The sequence below is a fragment of the Cebus imitator genome, unplaced genomic scaffold (genome assembly GCF_001604975.1).
Source record: "Cebus imitator isolate Cc_AM_T3 unplaced genomic scaffold, Cebus_imitator-1.0 Scaffold53, whole genome shotgun sequence".
Taxonomy (NCBI): Eukaryota; Metazoa; Chordata; class Mammalia; order Primates; family Cebidae; genus Cebus; species Cebus imitator.
This window is the reverse complement of record NW_016107368.1, coordinates 5220541-5237016: the sequence shown is the minus strand read 5'-3', so window position 1 is coordinate 5237016 and position 16476 is coordinate 5220541. Positions and strand designations below refer to the sequence as shown.

General features: G+C 59.0%; 1 protein-coding gene across 1 annotated transcript in view; it reads right to left on the bottom strand.

Annotated features, from left to right (window-relative positions):
* The window catches only part of SH3GL1 (SH3 domain containing GRB2 like 1, endophilin A2), a 41732-nt gene that overhangs the window by 3208 nt on the left and 22048 nt on the right, over window positions 1-16476 (bottom strand). The window contains exons 2-4 of the mRNA XM_017528430.2: window positions 2006-2074; window positions 1599-1671; window positions 644-784 (exon numbers count right to left, since the gene is read on the bottom strand). Of these exons, the coding sequence (XP_017383919.1) occupies window positions 644-784; window positions 1599-1671; window positions 2006-2074 (283 nt within the window). The remainder of the gene's footprint in view (window positions 1-643; window positions 785-1598; window positions 1672-2005; window positions 2075-16476) is intronic.

The following is a 16476-nucleotide window of genomic DNA, read 5'->3' as shown; positions in this document are numbered from 1 at the left end:
CTTGTTGCCCAGGCTGGAGTGCAGTGGTGCAATCTCAGCTCACCGCAACCTCCGCCTCCCGAGTTCAAGCGAGTCTTCTGCCTCAGCCTCCCAAGTAGCTGGGATTACAGGCATGTACCGCCACACCCGGCTGATTTTTTATTTTTAGTAGAGACAGGGTTTCTCCACGTTAGTCAGGCTGGTCTTGGAACTCCCATCCTCAGGTGATCCATCTCCCTCTGCCTATCAAAGTGCTGGGATGACAGGTGTGAGCCACTGCGCCTGGCCCCATCCCAACTTCTAACGGCCCCACACTCCAGGAACTCAGAGCAGAACAAAGGCTCCTACAATCCGAATCCAGGTGGGATGTTAAACCAGCCCCTCCTCGTGCTCCTAAAAGGGCCCAGGTTTGCCCTCAACAGGCTGAAGGTGGTGAGAGGACAGATGCTGGGGAAGATCTGGAGCCATAAGAAGGAGCCCCATTGGCAGCTGGCCAGTGGCTAGCCAGTGCTGGATGGCTCTGTCTGTGCAGTCCCCTGCAACTGGAAAGCTGTGGGGGCCATCATGCATCCCCAGGGCTCAGCACAGGCAGGGACTGGGCCATGGATGGGACCTGGACCTGCCCTGCCTCACGGGGGCATGGCCTCCAGAGAGCAGTACTCACCAAAGTTGGACTCGCCCAGCTCCTTCCCATGGCGGATCATGCACTCGCCCAGGAGCCCCTCCGACTGCGGATAGCCGGGGTTCTTCACCTGGCCCCGGATTTTAGACACCGTGTTGAGCATGGTCAGCTTAGCCCGCGAGGCTGGAATAGGACGGCCCGGTGGGAGTGGGCTGCAGCCCCCACATCCCCTGCCCCACCCTCACTTCCTGTGCCTGCGGACAGTCCAAGCCACACAAAGCACAGTGGAGGGTCCCTTACCTGCTCCCACCAGCCTCGAAGGAGCTGGCAGCGCACGGAGAGGTGACCAAGCTCCTTGGGACAACACCTCCTCCTTCTAAGGGCTGTTCCTCCCAGAAGGTGGCTATGACCAGGAACCCCTCATCTAGGGGGGTGCCAGGAAGGATTATGTGTAGCGGTGATGGACATTGGGGGGTGGGGAGGCCAAGGCTCCTGGGGTGGGTGAGGAGCTATGTCCTTTCCGCTGCCTGCTCAGGTCTGCTCCTGGCAGGGCTTGAGAGGATGATGCTGGGTTTGGGTCCACCCCATGTCTGCTGCCTCCTATGGAGCCCGCATTTGGGGAAAAGTCTGCCTCATGGCCTGGGAGACCCAGCTCAACGTCCCAGGAGTGGGACCCAGGCCAGGGGCTCTGGGGAGGGGCAGTCAATACAAATAGGTCCCACAAGTGAGCTGGGGGAGAGGCTCCCTGCCAGGACTGCTGGCTGGAAGAGGTTTAAGGCTGGGACAGCCTCGAGGAACCGGCTGGCCTGAGTGAGGCAACAGAGGGGCTGAGCTGCTGGCTGAGGTGGAAAAGCAAGCACAGCCTCTGCTGCCTGGATCCAGCGGTGCCTGAAACCTGCCACCCATGAGCCTGGTGGTTCTGTCAGCCCCTACGTTCCCTCTGAGGGCCTGGGCAGGCCCTAGCAGTGGCTGGAGAGGCAGCGGCTGGAGCACCCACCTGGGTTGGGCTGCAGGTACTCGATAGTCCGGGCCAGCACTTCAGTCACCGCCTTGCTGGTGACGTCCACCTTCTGTGGAGAGACATGGCATATGAGACTCCACAGCCACTGGAGGCTCAAGGTACACAAGACCCCTGCTGCTCCACCTCCTTCTGTTAACAGCCACACTAGGATCCCCCAGCCCGCCTCCATGTCTTCAGCTCAGCCACGTCCCCACGGCTGCCTGCCCGTCGAGTGCAGCTGATGAGGCCCCCACACCACCCCAGCTCTCCACGCCTGCCGGGCCCCATCACTCCACAGACCCAGGCCCTTCAGGGTTGGCCGCCTCCACTATGCCCGGCAGAGGTCAGGCCCGGAAGTGCCGGGAAGTGCCACCACCACACGGAGAACACAGTTTCTTCCTCACCTTCTCCATCTCTTTGAAGTCATCGTCCAGCTTGGTCCCCTCAGCCCCTCCAACCTTCTCACTGACCAGCTGGAGGACAGAAGAGGGGAAATGCTGTTAGCCCAGGGGAGGAGGAAGAGGACAGGAGGGCCTGGGCCACCTTCCAGCCACATCACATCCATAGGTGGCAGAAAGCCAGGCAACAGGACACATGCCTCGGGCACTGCCGAAGGCACCCTAGGGCCACTTGCTGACGCAGAGCAGGGTGGGCCTGCAGGGGGAGTGCGGAGTTGGCCTACCCTCGTCTATGTGTCCCGACTGCCACTCACAGTGCTGCTCACACACCCACAGGGACCCACCACAGCAGGCCCCACCTCAGCCATAGTGGAGCCCAGAGCCTCAGCCTGGGAACACATAGCTCAGCAGACACTGCTTCCGAAAGCGCCTACACAAACATCCCCAAAGACGGCAATGTGGGGATCTGCCCCCATCCTTGAATATTTTGGGTCTACTTAAAAAAAATCCTGGCTAGGCGCAGTGGCTCATGCCAGTAATCCCAGCACTTTGGGAGGTAGAAGCAGGAAGATCATGAGGTCAGGAGATTGCGACCATCCTAGCCAACATGGTGAAACCCCATCTCTATTAAAAACTCAAAAATAAGCTGGGTGTGGTGGCGTGCACCTGTAATCCCAGCTACTTGGGAGGCTGAGGCAGGAGAATCGCTTGAACCCAGGAGGTGGAAGCTGCACTCCAGCAGCCTAGTGACAGAGCGAGACTCCGTCTCAAATAAGAAAAAATCCTGCCAGCTCAGCTGGGAGAGGCAGCAGGAAGCCAGGCAGGGAAGCCGCCACTCTCCTGCACCCTGGTGCCGGCGTCTGTGGGATGACACAGCCCGGCCATTGCCACATGGACACTGAGGCTCACAAGGCAGTCAGCACAGGCCTGGCATGCCTCAGTCCTCATGGCTGTCAGCTATGGTAACAGCGATGACAATGACACGCACGTATGGCGTCTCTTTCGTGTGGTGGGAGGCAGAAGCAAGCACCGAATTCCCAAACCTCTGACAGCGCCTGGGATGTGAAAAACAGCTCTGAAATATCCCAAGGAATGTGGTGGAACCCCTCAACCCCAGCACCGCTGTCTGAGCACAGGCGCTGCCTTCTTCACCGCAGGCATCCCGTGTGTGCCCGGAGCCAAGAGATGCCTCGCAGGGAGAGGAGAGATCTTGTGAGGCCCTTCCCAGCACACAGTGCTTCATGAGGAGCCGAGTGGCTGCCAGGCCCTGCCCCAAATGGAGGCTCCCAGAGGGAGGCCACCTGAGGTCACATGCTTGGCCCTGCCCTCTGGAGGCCAGGTGTCACAGGGTGTGCCATCTCTGAAACCGTCGGCAAATTTAACGTCCCGGGTCTGGTCACTTATGTGAAGACGCACACATGGCCTGGGCAGCAGTGTGAGGTGTTGTGCACTGTGGGCTGGTGACTGTTGATATGGGAGCTGTGGGCCGTGGACCAGGCATCCACGGTGTTCCCCAGGTCTAGCTGGTGCTTGCCTGCCAACACTCCACCATTCCTGTCCTGGTGGTGGCTCCGAGCTGTTGCAAGACGTGGCCAAGGGACGACGCGAGTGTCCCTGTGGTGCCACACTGCATTGGCTATGTGGGGCTGGGGGGTGTCCAGCAGGGCAGTCAAGAGATCAGGACACAGCCCAGGAAGAAGTGTCCCAAGAACAGGAAGTTGCTTGAGCCTGAGGCTCTGCCCACATCAGGCACCTGGCATGTCTTCTGGTCCATACCTGGAGGTCATAGCCCAGGGCACCATGAGTGCAACTGCCCCCAACCCCAAGCTTTGCAAACAGCAGCCTGCCTGGAGTACACAGCTGCTCTCATATCCTGGCATCCTGCCCAGAAACACACCAGCCCCTTTCCTGTAGAACTCCCAGCCCTCCTCCAAGGCTCTGCTCTGGAAGCCCCCATGCATCAAGACCCTTTCAATCCACCGGCTGGGAGGAAATGTCAGATCCCTGGGGCTTGACAGGGTCCCACCACCTGCCCTGCCCCATGTGCCCTCTCACACTCAAGCTGCCCCACCAGGCCTCAGCATTTGGTTTTATAAGATGGAGATGGGGGCGGCATGCACTTTGTGGGGCTCTGCCTTCCGGTGCAGGGTACACTGGGCATTCAGTGAGCACAGGACCCCACAGCTCTGACCCCATCCCTTTCCTGCCTGTGGTTTGGTGGCTGTCAACTCAGCTGCATCTTGGAAGCTTTTTAGAAATCCCCTCACCAGATCCATAGCAGGAGGGCTGGTCTCTGGGCCCAGGAGGGGACACTGGCACAGATGAGAGGCAGGAAGGAAGCAGGAAGTGGCCCTCATGAGGCAGGAGAGTGGGGCTGCCCTCCATTTCGCTGAAGGCGTTAGGAGGAAGGAGCCTACCTCCCTAGGTGTTTTTGGGGCGTTCCACTCTGTTTCTTGGGACAGTTTCAGTTCTTTTGATTGTGGCAAGAAAAGACATGCTCAGAGCCAGTGGCTGCCAGAGAGGGAAATGAGCGGCTGATGTAAGACGACCCTTCTGGGAAGCCGGGAGAAGTGAAGCCAGTGGGTCGAGAAACCACACCTTCCGGGCCGATGCCACTCCGGTCCCAAGACCTGCCCAGGCGGGACCTGGTGTGTGGGCTGGCAGGAGCGGCTCCGTCGTGGCCCTTCCCCAGCCCCCCACCTCACACAGGGCAGGAAGACAGGCCCTGCCAGCGGGGACCACATCCTGCTTCTGAGGGGAGGGGCTGGGGACCCACCTGGTGGCCTCTGGTTCCGGCCCCAGCCCCACCTGCCCATCTCACCTGGGAATCCAGGACCCTGCCTTCCTGACACTCAGGAAGCTGTGCCCCAACTACCCAGGTCTCTCTGCTCAGCTCCAGCCAAGTACCTCGTGGTGACTGATGGTCCCCCATGGGGCAGGCACTGGGCAGGGGAAGTGACCTTTTAAGGTCCCCTCTCTCCAAGGCTCATGAGACAGGGGCTGGCACAGATGGACACAGGGATGAGAGGCCACGAGGGAAACACGGGAAAAACAAAGCACTGGGCCAGTGCAACACCGGCCACAGGCACGGAAACCAAGCGTGGGCTCCTACCTGCCGGGCCCTGCCCACTGCACCCTCCACACCAGCACTGCCAAGGATGGGGGGACTGAGAGTCTGCAGCAGAGCCGGGCGCCATGGGGGGCTCACCAGAGAGCATCTCCTGGGTCAGGAGCAGGTGTTCCTAACCCTGGTGCCAGGCGAAAGCAGCCCATTGTGGGGCGGGTAGCCAGCCCTGATGCCTCCGCATTAGAGACCCTGCCCTCGGGGAGGGAGGACTGAGGCCATGGTCCCGGTGTCCTGCCGAGGGAGACTCTGCAGGCTGACTCTGAGCCCTGACAAGCGCAGTGGACTCAGCAGTGGTAATGACAGCTCCACACATCAGTCTCCCCACACCCGCAAGGCTTGCCTCATGTTCCCACCCTGCATGAGAGGAAGCAGAGGAAAATAAGGGGCCACTCCACAGCCAGGGTTCCAACAGCGCTTAAGTTTGAAACCATCCCCCACTGACCAAGTCTGCTTTGGGGTGGCAGGTGGGGGGGTGACCGCTGCCCACTCTCCCGCATGGCCCCACCTGGACAGGGTCAGAGCACCAGCTGCAGACCCCAAGTGACCAGCCTCGGGCCCCACGAGGGCTGCCATCCTGAGAGCCACACCAGCACCTCCTCTCCCCAGTCCTGGGACGTACATAGGCTGAGTCCAAGAGGGAACACTCTCCAAGACTGCTTTTGCCTCAGGTGCCGGCTGGCCTCCCGCAGAGGCTGTGACATGTCCCCTCCTGGAGCAGGGGGACGTGGGGCTTCGCTAACCCTGCCAGGTGAGGAGCAGGGCTGAGAAGTTACTGTGGGAGAGGCCCTGGCTCTGTCAGGCCTGGCAGTGGCCTTGGGAAGGAACCCACTGTTGCCTGCCGGACACTTCCCCAGGGTTTGGCAAGACTGGCTCGTGGTCTTTCGGGTTTTTGCCCAGAGGTGCCCAGCAGAGGCCTGCCCACTCCATGCTCACGCATCCTACTTGTACCCACCACATGCATTTTCTGCCTGGACCTGACTCTGTCGCCTGTGAGCCAGGAACCTATGAAGTGAGCGAGCTGAACACAAAGATGGGGTTCCACCCCAGAGCACAGAACTCCTGTCTGCTGGGGAGAAGGGGGCTATTCCTTTGAAGCCTGGCGTTCGTTAGAGTTTAGGCCTTTGGCGCTCTCTGGAGGGGAACCAGGGATGCGACCCACAGAAGAACAGAGAATGCCTGGTGGGAAACTGTGAAGAGCTGTGGATTGAGAGTCAGGGCAGGGCTGGGGCAGGCAGGAGAACCCCAGGTTTTACCCTGAGGGGTGTGGGCGGCTGCCCTGCACCCAGAAGGCACAGCTGTGGAGGCCACTTGGCAGGAGCAGAAGGAAAATTCCAAATCCAGCTGGCTGCTGCCAATGGACGGCCTTAGGATTTAAACATCTCAGCGGGGAAACCTGATCCGTATGGCACGGAACACACACGCCTGCCTCAGGCTCGGTGCCCCAGCACACAATTTGTTCTGATGAATTAACAGGTTTTTTTTCCTCTTTTAAAGAAGAAAGCCAGTGTCGGGGAGGGCAGGGGAGGCGTGCTGCAGCCCAGCCTGCTGGGATGTGCCACATTTGCCTGTGGAGGGGTCAGCCCCGGGGTCCTCAGTTCTCACCACAGTCACATGCTGTGGCACTCCAGAACTTCCAGGTTCACAGCAGAGGTCACTTGTCCTCCCTCGGCTGGGGAGTGGATCTCTGGCTGGCGTACAATTGCCTATCGGCATCGGAGGTGCTGTGGTACTGCCCACCCTGTGCTCCTCGTCCCTCCTTGAATCCCTCCTCAGCGGCATCTGTGAGAGCACAGACCACAGGGGCCTCCCCCAATGCCAGGCACAGGGTGGAGAAATGGCAGGTGGGCACAGCTGGTAAACCACAGCAAATACCTGGGACAAGGCCTGGTCTTTTGTGTTTTTGTTTGTAAAAGAGACAGGGCCTTATTATGTTGTCCAGGCTGGTCTCAAACTCCTGGCCTCAAGCAATCCTCCTGCCCCAGCCTCCCGAAGTGCTAGGACTGCAGGTGTGACACAGTGTGCCTGGCCAAGGCCGAATCTTTATAGGACTCGGGGACAACAACCCCAGGACAGAGCATGGGTTGGGGAGCTGGAGACCACGGGAGGAGTCCAGGCCCAGCCACCCTACAGGACCAGGGACGGGGCAGGCAGGACACACGGAACAAGTGCCACTGTTCACAGTCCCATGTGCCAGCCGTCATGCCAGGCACATGGAGGAGGAAGCTGAGGCGATGAGGAGGAGGCGCGTGCTCAGCCCCTCCACAGTAGGCGCAGCTCCAACACTGCAGCAGCGTTCCAGGTCCAGTTAGCCATGGAACAGGGTGAAGCGGGGTAGGGCTGCAGGAGCAGCACAGTCCTGAGCGGACCTGTGTGCAGAACAGCTAGAGTGTGGGGTCAGGGAGGAGGCTCCGGGCAGGGGCGCAGGGATCCCTGAGGCGTGGGGAAAGCCCTGACATGGGATGAGGGCGGCGGCCAGGGCAAGGGATGTGAGGATATACTGCATCTGTGTCTCTAAGCCCCTTTCCAAATGCAGCGCCCCTGCCTGCTGGCCTAGCACCTGGGAGCCACTGCCCAAACACAGGGACACCTCCGCAGGGCCACGGCAGCCTCTTTCCCATGGTCAGAAAGTCCAAGATGCACAGAGCCTGGAAGCAGCCTGCTGCCCAGCAGCACAGGAAGCCACTGGCCTTCGTGGCTCCTTTTCCACCCGTGCTTTCAGTCTCCTGCCTCGGTGACACCCGAACATGCTGGATGCTTTCTGGAAGGGCAGGGGATGTGCACTTCTGGGAAGGTGGCGTGCAGGTGACCAGCCACCGGGGACTTCCTGTTCTATCTGTCCTTGCTGGAAACCTTCAGTGGCCCCAGTGGCATGGGGACTCTCCAGATCTGAGGCCCTCATGCACTGACTATGAAAGCTCACCTGCCGGGCGCGGTGGCTCAAGCCTGTAATCCCAGCACTTTGGGAGGCCGAGGCGGGTGGATCACGAGGTCAAGAGATCGAGACCATCCTGGTCAACATGGTGAAACCCCGTCTCTACTAAAAATACAAAAAATTAGCTGGGCATGGTGGCGCGTGCCTGTAATCCCAGCTACTCAGGAGGCTGAGGCAGGAGAATTGCCTGAACCCAGGAGGCGGAGGTTGCGGTGAGCCGAGATGGTGCCATTGCACTCCAGCCTGGGTAACATGAGTGAAACTCCGTCTCAAAAAAAAAAAAAAAAAAAAAAAAGGAAAGCTCACCTAACAGAGGTTAGCTGGCTGCAGGCAGCTCTGAGCTTTCCCGTGAGAGTAAACACCCGACATGGACGGGGTTGTGGCCTGGGGGCTCCAGGTCTGGGAGCCTGCAGGGCACCCCCAGATGAAAAGCAGGAGCCTTCATTCCTGAACATTCACAGGGAGGAGGCCAGGAGGAGGAGGGAGAGGTGCAGTGGGAGGAGGCCACAGGAGCACCACAGGTGCCAGGTAACCCTCACAGCCCAGTGGCTTGGAATCAGATGCCAGAAACCCACTCCCCAAACCCAAGGGAAGATGGAAGGAGGGAGGCTCTGCCCACCAGGGAGAGACCTCACCCCCCTGGGTTCCTGTAAAACCTCGGGGCTGACTGGGCCGCTGCCTGCTGTGTGTGACACAGGGAAGGATCCCAACAGCCAGGCTCCCTTCAGAGACCAAGAGTTCAGAAAGCCCTGATCTGCCACTGTCCTTCGAGCCTCCAACCTCTCAGCAGAGATATCCCCTCCTATCCATTGAGTCTGAATGTTTTTTAAAAAGCAGCCTTTGGGAATGGGGTTGCTGAAAACAATGAATCAGGACAAAGTTTCTAAAGTCGTTTTCCCACGGAAACCCCAAACCAGATGCCGCCACCATGGCCAGACTGGGCACTGGGGACAGCCACAGACTCTCTGTGGCAGGTCAGGGGCTCCTTTGGGAACTAAGCTCTGGCAGCAAAAGGACAGTGGCTTTGGAAGCCCCAGGCATCCTCTCAGCGAGAGGGGCAGTACCTTGGGCCTGGGCTGGCAGCCGAGATACTGCTCTGGATCGGACCCAGAATGGGCTCTGCCTCAGGCCAGGCCACAGAGGGCTCCCCGAGAGCCCGGGTTCCCCACGGCCCCTAGGCTGTGGGGACATGCCTGCCACAGACTTCCTGGCCAGAGGTGGGACTGGATGCCATGGTAGGGAAGGAGACCTGGGGCCTGGGGACTGTGGTCAGGCCCGGCCACCGCAGTTCACCTCGGGGGGGCATTTCTGCCACCTGTGGTGTTGGCCATTCATGCCACATCTCAGCTGCCTGCACCCTGCTCTGCCTGGCTCCTGGCTCTCGGAGCTAAAGAAAGGACTCCTAGGTTGGCAGAGGGAGGTAAATGCTTTGCTGTGTGCACAGCAGTGAGCCTATGCCATTTGAAGTCACAGCCAATGCTCTCTTGCCTGGTACATGACAATGAGGGGGAGAAAAAACCTTAGGCAAGAGAAATCCTCCAGAAGTCACCTGGGGCCCCATCCAAGAGTCTGAGGCTGACACGTCAAGGGACCGGAAGCAGAGGGAATGGGTCACCAGAAAGAAGTCACCCAGACAGAAGTGCCAATGGTCACGGGAGGGAATCGCTCAGCGGCAGCCACAACAGGGCTGCGGACAGGGTCGAGGACGCAGCTCTGTCAGCAGCCCCAAGACAGAAAGGGGCCAGCCAGCCCTCTCCTGTGCTGACAGCGAAGTCACCAGCGAGGGTCCGGCCCGCACCTCCTTTCTGATGAGGCCTCTGGCTCTGGCTGCTGACTGTAAACCCCAAGCAACCCTGCGCAGGGCCTAAGTCCCAGAAGGCCTCTACCCACCTGGCCTGTCCGCCCTAGCTGGGGCGATCAGTGTTTCTCCCCAGCCAGCCTCCTCCCTGGCCTCTTGGTGCCATGGCCTGGCAACCAAGCCTCTCCCCTGTCGTCCCCCTTGGCTCTGGCCTGATCCCTGGGCCTCCACTTTGGCATTTCTTTTTTGAGGAGCTCAGGAGCATGGGGGCTCAAGGTCTTTACCCTCAGTCCAAGTCACAGGCCAGTCACAGAGCATGTGGCCACCTCTTGCTCTCTGCCATGGCCAGCCCCTGCCCCATACCAAGTTACTCTCGGGACACCCCCACTGGCCTTCTCATTGCTTTTATACCCGGGCAGTGCCTGGCGCTCAGGAGACACCCAAGAATGTTATGCTGTTGGTCAGGGCCCCACACCCCAGCCCCTCCCTCGCCTCCCAGATGACGACATTGAGCTGCGGTTCAGGACTCTGAGGTAAGGGCCAGGGAATCTGAGCACGAGGCTGTGAACGGGGAGTAAGGGGTCAGCAGACGTGGGGGGTCCCCAGGGCCTTTCCCTGCAGATCCAGCTCCAGCTTCGACAGGGCTGGGAAGGTGCCTGGGTCCTGGCTGAGGGAAGGGCCTCCTCCCTGAGATGACTCAGCAGTCCATGGAAACTCGTGCCTCGGACGCACCCTGCCTGGCCCAGCTCCACATGGGTGTGGGGGAGGCTGCACTAGGGGGCCATGTGGGGCCCAGGCTGGCCAGCACTGCCCCCTGGTGGGGGCTCCCTCACAGCCCATATGGCAGAAGCCACAGTCCACATGCCCTCCCAACACATGGTGGCGGGGCAGTGAGCTGGGCTTGGCCACCCAAGTTCTCCATCCCGGTTCCTCTCAGAGCAGCCTCATCTCCTGTCTGGTAAAGGTAAGCGCTGGCCTGGGCTCAGCTCGAATGATGAGCAGCCCTGGGGCTGCCATCACCACTGCCAGTCTGCCCAGCACTGAACCCGACCCGCTCCCCTTGGGCACCCAGAGGAACTACCTGCCCCTTGATGCATGGGGGAAGAGGGGTGCCCTCTGCCATGGAAAGCTGACACCTACTGTCTGTGGCACGAGGCCAACCCCGCAGAGCTCCAGGACAACCCCGAGAGGAGTGGACAGAGCCAGTAGGGCCCTCCAGCCCCCACCTGGCCCAGCTGCTGCCTCTGCGCAGATGTCTCCACTTGATAAATAGGACAGCTAAGGGCCTAGGAGGGATGCGCCTGGCCCAAGGCCAGATAGCGGGGGTGCTTACAGAGGTCAAGGGATCCCCACTGCTCGGCCCCACCGACCCTGGCTCTGCCTGGAATGCAGTTAGGGCAGGTGGAAGGGGAGAAGCAGAGCCACAGGGCTGGGTGAGGAATCTGGGAGCAGGCGGGGTGGGAGTCGGTAGCTCACACTGCCTTCCCAGGAGCTGGGAGGACAGGCCTGCTGACCAAGAGGCTCAGCCATGTGGGACACATGCTCCCGCCCATACCTTTGCACAGGGTTTCACCCAAGCATGGAGATGCAGGGAGTGCTCAAGGCTCCCCTCCTAGGGACAAACCACACCCGGAGCTCTAGCCAGAGCGAACTCATCAATATGGAAGTCAGCCCCCGTGAGTCATGCGTCGTAATTTCTCAGCTTGGGGACCAGGCAGGAGGGCTGTGTGACATACAACTGGTAAAATCAGTTTCCCATGAAAACTTATAACAGGAAAAAACCAACCCACAAACAAATGAGGTGATAAATCCCCTGAGGCTCTGCCTGGCAGGAAAACACCCAGCCAGCAGCACCAAGCACAGGCTGGTGTTCCTGAGGCGGGCAGCGTGGAGGATCCGCGTCCAGCACGTGCACAGGAGCCATAAGGCAGTCTTAAAAATGAATCTTTCGAAGGCCGGGCGCGGTGGCTCAAGCTTGTAATCCCAGCACTTTGGGAGGCCGAGGCGGGTGGATCACGAGGTCAAGAGATCGAGACCATCCTGGTCAACATGGTGAAACCCCGTCTCTACTAAAAATACAAAAAATTAGCTGGGCATGGTGGCACGTGCCTGTAATCCCAGCTACTGAGGAGGCTGAGGCAGGAGAATTGCCTGAACCTGGGAGGCGGAGGTTGCGGTGAGCCGAGATCGCGCCATTGCACTCCAGCCTGGGTAACAAGAGAGAAACTCCATCTCAAAAAAAAAAAAAAAAAAAAAAAAATGAATCTTTCATCAACAGCGGGGCTGAGACAATGCACAGCCCTGCAGAAAGAAGCTGGAAATGGGGCCTGGAGAGAGATGCTCGGCCTCCAGGTGCACAGGTCTCAGTGAGGGGCCGTGAGTTCCCTCCACACCCCGAAAGCTCAGGCGGCTGGCCCAAAAGCCCAGAGCCCTTCTCCAGCGTCTCTATGACCCTTCCGTTTCTAAAGGACTAATGAGAAGCCTCCTACCACAGGGAGCCCTCCTAACCGGCTCTCCCTCTGTCGGCGGCCTCCTCACCCTCTGCCATCATACCACTGATGCCTCCTCTCTCAAGCCCCTGCCCCTTCACACAGCATCTCATGGCCTACCCGCCCCCACCTCAGAGCCTTTGCTCTCACTGTTCCTTCTCCCTCACTGCACCTCCCTGGTCTTCCCACACTGGGTCTTAGCCACCAGGCCTCTGTCCATCCAAATGTCCCCAGGGCTGCAAGGCCGCCCTGTCCCCACTTCCCTCTTCCTCACACGACCCCACATTCCACCTGCTTGTAAGTGGCCCCCCTGTTGTCCCGAGCTCAGGACACAGGAAGTACTTGCTGATACTTAGCGCCCTAGAATGAAGGACCCCCAACAATCTCTTGAGGGTCCTCACTACATCCCACCCCTTGACAGCGGCTGAGCTCTGGCGGCGGCAACTTCCAGCAGTGACTCGGAAGGTGGCCAGATGACACTCCTCCCCCCACCTTCCTTTTTGTGGCTCGTGGGCAGTTCACCTGGGCTGATGCTGATGGAGGCTGCCAGGCCCATTCCCAGCCTGGATCTGGCTCCCTCCTGAGAGAGCTGCAGGGTTGAGAAAACTTGCAAACCACAAAACGTGAGCTAGGCAGGCTGAGCCTGACTTGCATTCTGGGGACCCAGCTCCCACAGTTGGGCAGTTTCTTATCCAGGACGACGCCTGGGGACAGTGGCAGGTCTGAGGTCTGGGCTGACAGGACACTGGAGAAGCAAGCAAGGGAGGCCAAACAGAAACCACCTAAATCCCTGCCTGCCTGCTGGCAGGGAGGAGAGCGCTAAGGTTCTCTAGAAAGTGTGGCGGGCAGGCAGAGCTGTGAGTGGGCGCTGAAGAATGTGCCTTCACCTGTCTCCATTGCCCAGCTGGCACACCTGTGCAGGGACACCAGGCTCTGTGTGGCAGGTGATTCATGCCCCTGGTGGCCCACAGTCACCATGACTGGTTTTCCGAGGTGTGGCTACCAAAAGCACCCCGGCAGGAAGTAATCCTGGGCGGCATGGGGCAGGGCAGGGGGAGGTGAGGGGGGCGGTCATCTCTGCACAGCCAGCCACATCTGTACACGGGGGCCCTCTGCGAGTGTTAGATGCCAGCATCTGTCACCTAGCAATGGACACTTCTGCCCCAGCACTGGGTCACATGCACTGGCTCTGGCACATGGGTCCCCCGACTGCTCAGAGGCACCACCTACTCCTTACACAGTGACACTGGTGGTGGAAACCTGGAGCTGGGAATCTCATAATCGCTGACCACGGTTTTGGCACAGAGGGAGTGGGCAAATGGCTCGAGTCCCCCTACCATCTCCCCTGCAGCAAGGCAACTGCAGCCTCTTCTCTCTGAAGACTCACGTTTGGGTCCCAGGGACAGCGTGCACCTGGGCCCCGGGCCTGGGAGGTTCTGGCAAGTGCAGCCTGCTTCCCAGGGCCCCTTCTGCCCCGCTGTGGCTTATCATCCTTGGAGGAACACCACTCAGGACAGGCTCTCGTCACAAACCCACCCCAAGTTCCCCTCCTCAAACACCAGCTTCCTGCCATCATGGCTGGGCACGGGGACAGGGCTGGCAGAGGCAGCACAGGGCCTTGTGCCCAGGCGGCATCAGTCACTGAGTATCTGTTGAAATAATAAATACTAATGGTTGAAATAACAAATAAATAAGAAGCGGCCCTGCCCTCAGGTGTGGCAGTAACACATGAGAGCAAAGGTAATAAGACGCCACAAGAGGCAGGCGGGCTGACTCGGGGTGAGTGCGCCCGATGGGCGGCACTAGGACTGGATCTGGTTCCAGCTCTGCCGCTCGGGCTCTGACTCGGAGCAGGAACGCAAACCCCTCTGAGCCTTGGTTTCCTCAACTGTAACGCAGGTGACGCCAGGTGATGTACCATGAGCCTCAGGCATGGACGTGCTTTGGAAACCGCATGCCACCCCACGATCCTAGGCTACTGTGCGCCACGCAACTGAGTCCCGAGGAATGACAGGTGTGGGACTGGTCAGGGGTTTCGCTTCCGCCCTGCGACACAGCCTCTGTGCCCAATTTTTCTGGAGTAAGAGGCTTCAGGCAGGCCCTTCTTTAAGGAGAAGAAAAGGAACACGCCTTCCCTGAGTCACACCCACCCCCAAGGGACCCTGGTGAGGCACTCACAGGACGGCACGCACCAGGAAAAATTGTGTCAACAGCTGGCTGAACGTGCACGCTTTCATGCTGTGCCCAGAGCGCCTCCACATCAGCTGCAGGGTCAAGTCCTGGTTCCGAACGGCTCACGGCACTGGATGTACTTTCGACGGCCGTGACACACAATTTGGAGGTTTTACTCGGGGACAGGGGTAGGAGAAAAGATGCAAAGGACCGCTGAGCTTGGTGGCTCATGCCTATAATCCCAGGACTTTAGGATGCTGAGGCAGGCAAATCACCTGAGATCGAGGGTTCAAGACCAGCCTGACCAACATGGTGAAACCCCGTTTCTACTAATAATACAAAATTAGCCAGGCTTGGTGGCAGGCGTCTGTAATCCCAGCTCCTCAGGAGGCTGAGGCAGGAGAATTACTTGAACCCAGGAAGTGGAGGTTGCAGTGAGCCAAGATCGTACCATTGTGCTCCAGCCTGGGCAACAAGAGCAAAAACTTCATCTCAAAAAATAAAAAATGAGAAAAAAAAGAAGCAAAGGACCAAGAGGGAAATGACTTAAGATTGGTAGAAAATTCCCCCACGTCCCTGACTCACAGCTACTGCTGTGTCACAGCCCAGGCAGCTACCACAGCCTCTGCACCCCCTCTCCTGTTTCCCAGTCAACCTGCATTCCTGCTTTCCTACCAGCCGGGAGCACAGCCTCGCTGCCCATCCTGACCCCCTGCCCCCCACGAGCACCTGACTTCCTGCCTCGCCTGTGGTGAATGCAACTCCTTCCCTGAGGATGTCCTGCCCTCCCTCCACCTCTGCACACCCACGCTCTCCCCTGCCTTTGAGAGCGTGCCCCTGTGCTTGAGAGAGCCTGTGACCATGACTGTGACCCCTCACTGCCAGAATGGCTGCTGCTGTGACGTCAACACAAAGTGCGCCGCAGCCCTGCCTGTGCTTACTTGTATTTTGTGGGGGAAGCAGCCCTGCCTCCCGGGCCCGTAGCCCTTCTCCCAGGTCTTGCTTCTCTGCTACCATCGCCCCAGAGGACAAGGGACTGGTGCTGCCACTTCCTAAGCTACAAGCAGTAAGAATATTCAAATCTCTCCCACCCTGCCATCATGGTCTGGTAGCCAGGCTTCTCCTAGCACCCATGGCGGCTTCCACTCCCCTGGAAGGACTGGCCCCATGGATGGTGCCTGGGCTCAGGATGGAGGAGAAGGATAGGGCAGGGCAGACCCACGCTGCTGGGGCCCTCCCTCCAACACCCGCCTAGGGGATGCCCAGGGCAGGGCTCTCTCCCTGCACTGGAAATGCTCCCTTCTTTCCTTGCTTCTTCCTATATCCAAATTCTACCCATCCTTCAAAACCCTGGTCTAGAGCCATCACTAAGGTCCCAGTCAAGCTCAATGTGTATGTATCTGTGCCAGGTACAGTGGAAAAAGAGAGACGCATAACGCAGGCTCACACACACACAGGAACACAGAGCCCTAAAACAGGAGGCCTGCAGGGAGCAAGCCAGGGCAAGCAACAAAGGAGGCGGCCATGGACAGGGGCTTTGAAGGATGGGTGGGATCTGGGTATATGCAGGAGAGATGGGCACGGCATGAGGAAAGGCAGGAAGGGGAGACACGGGGCCTGCAGCAGGGACGCTGGCCTGGAAACAGAAGCCCAGGACAAGGTTCAGAAGTACCCATTTTAAAGATGTGGGAGGGTGTCATGGGCGGGCATCTGGTGTGGGCTCCAGGCTCCTGAATCAGAAAAAACACGCTGCCAAACTCAGGAACTGTCAATCGCCTGTAGGACAGTCGGTAGTTTTGAACATGATCTGCACTGGTGTTTCCAGGGTACATGGCACCCTCAGCCTTAGAAGAGCAATAGTATGTTCTGTGAAAACCTGAACAAGTGGCCAGTTTTCAAAATCCAAGTTAAATAATGGCAATCAAATTTTCTTTTCTTTTCTTTTTTTTTTTTTTTTTT